Source organism: Cetorhinus maximus, unplaced genomic scaffold (assembly GCF_964194155.1).
Source record: "Cetorhinus maximus unplaced genomic scaffold, sCetMax3.hap1.1 HAP1_SCAFFOLD_862, whole genome shotgun sequence".
Classification (NCBI taxonomy): domain Eukaryota; kingdom Metazoa; phylum Chordata; class Chondrichthyes; order Lamniformes; family Cetorhinidae; genus Cetorhinus; species Cetorhinus maximus.
Genome location: NW_027596804.1, coordinates 147,752 through 154,689, shown reverse-complemented (window position 1 = coordinate 154,689; position 6,938 = coordinate 147,752). Strand labels below are relative to the sequence as shown.

The window sequence follows — 6,938 nt, the reverse complement described above, 5'->3', positions numbered from 1 at the left end:
ATTCACAGTTTTGGGGGGAGATGGTTTGCACTCCTGGGGTCTCCCTACATTTCCCTCAATATCCTTGAGCTATGGGAGCCTTTTCCCTTTTCCCAGTTCTCCCTGTTTCTCTCCTCCTCTGTCATTCTGCTGTTACCATTCAAACCTCCTCTAGACCCATCCTGTGTTTCTTTACTTGTCTCAGTACCATCTCCTTGTGCCTTGCACCATCATCACTTTAGTCATTTAATCTCTCATTTAATTCCACCATCATATCACAGACATTCTCTTGTGATCTTTCCCCTCTTCCCTAGGTTTACTGGATTGATACCTGGAATGAGTGGGTTGTTTTATTAGGAAAGGTTGGACAGACTGGGCTTGTTTCCACTGGAGTTTAGAAGAGTGAGGGGTGACTTGATTGGAGTTTATAAGATCCCGAACGGCCTTGACAGGGTGGACGTGAAAAGGATGTTTCCTCTTGTGGGTGAGTCCAGTACTAGGGGGAAGTGTTTTAAAATTAGGGGTCGCCCTTTTAGGACAGAGATGAGGAGAAATGTTTTCTCCCAGAGGGTTGAGCGACTTTGGAACTCTCTGCCACCAATGTCAGTGGACACGGGGTCACTGCATAAATTTAATTCTATCAAGGATTTAAGGTTATCGGGGGTAGATGGGAATGTGGAATTGGAATGGATCAGCCACCATCTTATTGAATGGTGGAGCAGGCTCGAGGGGCCGAATGGCCTATGTCTGCCCCTATTTCATATGTTCCCCCTTTTCCTGCCTCTGTCTTTGTTCAAAACCTATGAAATCTTCTCATTTCTTCCAGGTTTCATGAGAGGTCACAGGCCTGAAACATTAATTCTCTTTCTCTCTGCACAGATGCTGCCAGACCTGCTGAGCATTTCCAGCATTATCTGTCTTTTTTCTTCCTCTCTGATCTTTCCTTTATTCAGTCTGACAGTTGAACAAAATAACCTGCAGATTTAGCAATTAAGTCCCCTAGGTTTCGATGATTGTTCGGTCCATGTCTTCCATTGCCTGAAATTTGGGTTTAGTGTTAGGGTTACCATTCGAGTGAGGTTTAGGCTGAGAGTTAGGATTAGGATCGAAGGTTAGGGTTAGGTTTAGGTTGGATTTAGGGGTACGATCAGGGTCAGGGTTAGCATACACAAACCCACCTCAACGTCCGCTGACTTTAATAAAAGGTCTCTCAATGGGTCGTAATATTGAGTCGGGAAAACGTGATCTTCAGTGTAGACAACATTTAACCGCAAGGAGCCCAAATCAACAGGTTTAATGGGCTTTCCATTATCTCTGGGCTGCAGGAAGTACCTGTGATACAACAGCAAGAAAGGAAATTGTTGGCTTTTTTAGCACAGATATTGCAGCATGAACACCAAATAAATATTCCGAAATCTCTAGACCCTTGCTTTATTGCACTTACTCCATAGTTTTCTTTAAGGTAAGCCAAGTACGTCCCACATGATCAGGCAGTGACCTTGGATGTCACACGGAGATTGAGAGTGAAATCCCCGTGTGGAATATTGGGAAATTGCATTCGGTAAACCTGACAATCTAACTGGTCATCCACAGAATGGGAGTTCTCATCCAATCAACTTCAATTCAGATTTTTTTTTTTAAATTCTGGAGATACACAAACTGAGACCAGTAAAGGCGATTGCTGTAAAAACCCATCTGGGTTCACTAATGTCCTTTAGGGAAGGAAATCTGTCGCCCTTACCCGGTCTGGCCTACATGTGACTCCCGACCCACAACAACGAGGCTGACTCTTAAGTGCCCTCAGGGCAACAGCGAATGGGAAATAAATACTGGCTTAGGAGGGAATAAAGAAGTAGGTAATGGCCCAGATCAGGCTGGGGCTGTGAGCTGATAATGGCACAGCCCAGGCAATAAGACATCAGGGACCTCAGTGAATGATGGGACCAAGAGTCCATCTCCTTAACCAATGAGATTTAAGGATTGAGAGAGAAACAGCGAAACACCAGAGAAGGAAATCGGGTGAATTAGAGTCAAATCAGGGTCAGGAAGGGAAATAAAGAGCAGGGCTTTTCGAATGGTGAGGTTTCCCAGGCTGCCTTCCGAAGAGTCAGTGGGAAGCACATCCCCATCGATCACATCAGCCTTGGAGCCATCCCCGAGGGGCATTAACTGGCTGGAGGCAGGAGTTCTGCTCCCTCACTCAGGCAGGAGACCCGGGTTGGAGATCTGCCATCCAAGTTGACTAAAGGCCTCATGTGGGGAGAGGGTGGGCCAGGCACCCTAGGCCTCACCCACCCCCACGTCAAATTGCGCAGAGGTCGGTGCGGGCAGGAGGGTGCTGGGAAGGCCATCGGGGGGAAATCTTACAGGACGCCCCCTCCCCACCCTCACGATCGCCTGCAAGCTCACCGGTAGGGGAATGTCAAATTCTCAAAAAAGAGACACAAAGGAAAAGTAAGAAAAAACCTGGGCCTGAGTTTTCGGCTGGGCGGACGGATGCGATGGGTGGGCCGGGGTCCAGCGGTTGGGAAACAGATCGCCGGCCCCAATTAGCCCCTGACCCACAATTTCACATTGGCCGGCCAATCAGCGGCCAGCCAGAATGCCCGCCAACTGAGGTATCTCACGCGATTTCACGCGGAGATATGCGGAGTGGCGTAAACCAACAGGTTCTGGAGAGCCATGACTCCCAGAGTCTCGCTCCATTCCCTGAACTCGCTGCACAATCGACACATTAATAACGGTGTGCATTGTTAACACACTCCTATTGTTCAACAAGAGCTGGACCCATTGATTTCCCTCTTACTAAACCTTTGCAACAGTAATGTGAATAAGGTGGTCAGCAACACTCAGTTTGAATGTTTGACCGTTTGACCATACAGAGGGGAGTTTGGAAACAATAATTCTGCCCTCCACCACTGAACATTGGCCCCTGCATCTCACGCAAGAGTTCCTGCATTGCAATTCTGGGGGGGAAAATCCAAACTGGGTTTTCCTCTGCCTGACACAGACGGGTGAGGCCCTGTGGTAGGACCTCTAGCCTCACCTCTGGTGCTGGGGCACCTACCTTAACGAGTTCAACGTGTTCGCTGCTGCGCAGTCTACACCTTTAAAAAAGGAGTTGTTAAATTCAGTGAGATCTCAATTACCATGCTTGATGGGAGGAAGACTGCTTTAGAATCTTTAAAGGGAGCCGCAGTTCCCCAAGAAATTCATCGCCAAACTTCAAGTTACTGGCGTTCCAGAGGTCAATCCTAGAAAAATAACATTCAGTGCCTCAGGAGGTGTAAAACACATCACAAGGTATGAAAAACTGTAAACACTATTGCTTATTAGGGGATTTTAGCAGACTTATATATACCTTAACATACATGATAAATCTCAGACGTATCTAAATACTCAGTATGGTGGCGCAGTGGTTATATTATTGAACTAATATCGGGAAATAAAAATTTGGTTTCAGTAAAAGTGACCATGAAGCTAGGGGGTTGTTGTAAGAAATAACAATAGATTCACTAATGTGAATTCCTCACCTCATGTCTGGGGCTGTTGTAGACTCATTGATAGAGATTGATCACTGTGATTGGTCAATAACTCCATTATTGGTGTCTCAAGGCTCTGCTAGGGTGAGTGAGGTGGATCCTAGTTTTTTAACCTCCAATAATTCCTGTGTTTCCATGCAAACATTGTTCTCCACATGGCCACTCAGCTTAATCCCACTCTCCCCCTCACTCCCCGCACCCTTTAATATCCCACCCAGTCTAATCCCACTCTCCCCCTCACTCCCCGCACCCTTTAATATCCCACCCACTCTAATCCCACTCTCCCCCTCACTCCCCGCACCCTTTAATATCCCACCCAGTCTAATCCCACTCTCCCTCTCACTCCCCGCACCCTTTAATATCCCACCCAGTCTAAACCCACTCTCTCCCCGCACCCTTTAATATCCCACCCAGTCTAAACCCACTCTCTCCCCGCACCCTTTAATATCCCACCCAGTCTAATCCCACTCTCCCCCACCCTGTCTAATCCCTCTCTCTCCCTCACTCCCCGTACTTTCTGCTATCTCTCTTTTGCAAGATACTATCTAATTTGCTTTTACAATAGTTCATGGGCTCTGCTTTGTGGCTGAGATTTCCACCAGGAATGAGAGTCCTGGAAGAAGATCCAAATAGACATCAAAGCTACACCTAATAGTGTCAAAAAGCTCAAGTCACATTGTATAAAACACAAAACGAGGATTGAGTGTGGATCAATGGAATTAATTCCACTTTAGCATAAATATCGATCAGACCCCATCTAGAATATGGGAGGGTGGGAGGGATGGAATCTCTACTGCATAGCCTACTTGACCCTGTTCAATTAACCACACCACAGAGGTCACACAGGGCCCGCACAGGAACAAAGCCACAAAATAAAATCCTGTTGGATCTGGGAAATAAAAATGTTACTTAGCCTAAGATTGGGACTCAAACATCAGCTGAAGGAGCTTTGAGCCAGTGTTCTCACCTGATTTCCATCTTCTCAACATGTTCCTCCTCAACATCAAAGTGTGACTTTCGACTGTAGCTGCATGGCCTGGTCACCTACATTGAAGGAGTAAACGAGTGACGCAGAGGCTAGAGTTCCCTTTGAGCTCAACTTTGCAGTGTAAACATAAGACCAAGATCCGATATAGTTGTATCGCATAATGATTCCCAACTCCAAAAGATGGCGAGAGAGGCATGTTCATAATGTTCTGGCCAGACACACTCTGGGCGCAATGGGATCTTTCAGCCCTGTGGAGGGACTGGGTGTGTGAGCTGATCCCATTTTGCTGCACACGTTCAGTGATAATCAGAGTGGGAGGGAGTGGAAGCGGACACCGACTATCGTTGTTGATATATCTAGCACAGGCACGATGGGCTGATTGGCCTCTTTCTGTACTGTATCATTCTGGGATCCTACAAGAGCAGCTTGCTTTTCCACAGACCTCTCACAGGAAGCAAGATATTTCCGAGGCGCTTACAGGGAGGAGGAACAGCATTATTGTGAAAACTGCACTGGGGAATGGAGAACTTGGGATAGGGAATGGGGAATGGGGAAGTTGGGATGTGGAATGGAGAACTTGGGATAGGGAATGGGGAGGGTGGGATGGGGAAGTTGGGATAGGGAATGGGGAGGGTGGGATGGGGAAGTTGGGATAGGGAATGGGGAGGGTGGGATGGGGAAGTTGGGATAGGGAATGGGGAGGGTGGGATGGGGAAGTTGGGATAGGGAATGGGGAGGGTGGGATGGGGAAGTTGGGATAGGGAATGGGGAGGGTGGGATGTGGAATGGGGAAGTTTGGATAGGGAGTGGGGAGGGTGGGATGTGGAATGGGGAAGTTGGGATAGGGAATGGGGAGGGTGGGATGGGGAAGTTGGGATAGGGAATGGGGAGGGTGGGATGTGGAATGGGGAAGTTGGGATAGGGAATGGGGAGGGTGGGATGGGGAAGTTGGGATAGGGAATGGGGAGGGTGGGATGTGGAATGGGGAAGTTGGGATAGGGAGTGGGGAGGGTGGGATGTGGAATGGGGAAGTTGGGATAGGGAATGGGGAGGGTTGGATGGGGAAGTTGGGATAGGGAATGGGGAGGGTGGGATGTGGAATGGGGAAGTTGGGATAGGGAATGGGGAGGGTGGGATGGAAAAAGAGAGGGGAATTGAAAGGCTAAGGGAGAAAAACCCCAAGGTGGAAGATTTTTGTGGAGGATTTTGCAAGGAGGCAGAGAGGTAGTGAAGTGTATAGAGAATTCCAGAGGGCAGGAATTTAATAGCTGATAGTATCCTGGCCTTGGTGAGTCCAGAGGGATGATCCAGAAGCTGCTACCAGATGGACGGTGTGGCACACACCCAAAATATAAAGAGAGTTGGCACCGATGCATGGAATCTCAGTCACTTTGCACAAAGTTTCAGGAGTTTTCACTTTGGTCTATTTGAAATATTTCTAAAACACGCTCTAGAAACAGAAAAAAAGCAGTTTTACAACTAATATAAAAGCAGAAAATGCTGGAAAAGCTCAGCAGGTCTGGCAGCATCTGTGTAGAGAGAAACAGAATTAAAGTTTCAAGTTTGTATGATTCTTCTTCAGAGCTCCTCTTCTGGAGAAGAGTCATACAGACTTGAAACATTAACTCTGTTCCTCTCTCCACAGATGCTGCCAGACCTGCTGAGCTTTTCCAGCATTTTCTGTTTTTATTTCAGATTTCCAGCATCCGTAGCATTTTGCTTTTATCTCAGTTTTACAACTAGACTGAGTACCAGCTCCGAGAGTCCGCACTTGGAGTCTCGACTGGGAGTTCTCACCAGGAGTCTGGACTGGGGTCTGGACTGGGAGTCTACAACGGTAATTCCCACCAGGAGTCTGGACTGGGAGTCTGCAATGGGAGTCCACACCAGGAGTCTGGACTGGGATCTGGACTGGGAGTCTGCAATGGGAGTTCTCACCAGGAGTCTGGACTGAGGTCTGGACTGGGAGTCTGCAACGGGAGTCCACACCAGGAGCCTGGACTGGGATCTGGACCAGAAGTTCCCACCAGGAGTCCGTGCCGAGAATCCACATCAGGAGACGGCACTGGGGCTCACAACTGGGAGTCTAGACTAGGAGTCCGCACTGGACGTCTGGACCCTGCTGAATATTCATTCAGTGCCATTAGAAAGACTTTAATAAATTCATATAATTTTGGTTCAAATATTCATCACTATGATTCATTAAAGTGCAAAAAGATCAATGATTCGTGAACAAGCCAAGTTTCACAATGTCAAACCCAAAATAAAACAGAGTCACAAACACCCACCAGGTGTACTTGTGAAGGTCGAACAAGAGATTTTGAAGCAACTCTTCAATGAGCACTTACCTCAAAATAAAACACTTCATCAAACTGGGGATTGTTCGTCTTTCGTTTTACTTTTGTTTTCTTCAACTCAGACCTAGTACC

General features: G+C 47.5%; 1 protein-coding gene across 1 annotated transcript in view; it reads right to left on the bottom strand.

Moving 5' to 3' along the window:
• Positions 1-929: 929 nt before the first annotated feature.
• LOC144674912 (ras GTPase-activating protein 3-like) overlaps positions 930-6,938 on the bottom strand; it is a 68,184-nt gene continuing 62,175 nt past the window's right edge. Inside the window, exons 6-9 of the mRNA XM_078536041.1 lie at positions 6,858-6,930; positions 4,489-4,565; positions 3,129-3,233; positions 930-1,311 (exon numbers count right to left, since the gene is read on the bottom strand). Of these exons, the coding sequence (XP_078392167.1) occupies positions 1,104-1,311; positions 3,129-3,233; positions 4,489-4,565; positions 6,858-6,930 (463 nt within the window). The 3' untranslated portion in view covers positions 930-1,103. The remainder of the gene's footprint in view (positions 1,312-3,128; positions 3,234-4,488; positions 4,566-6,857; positions 6,931-6,938) is intronic.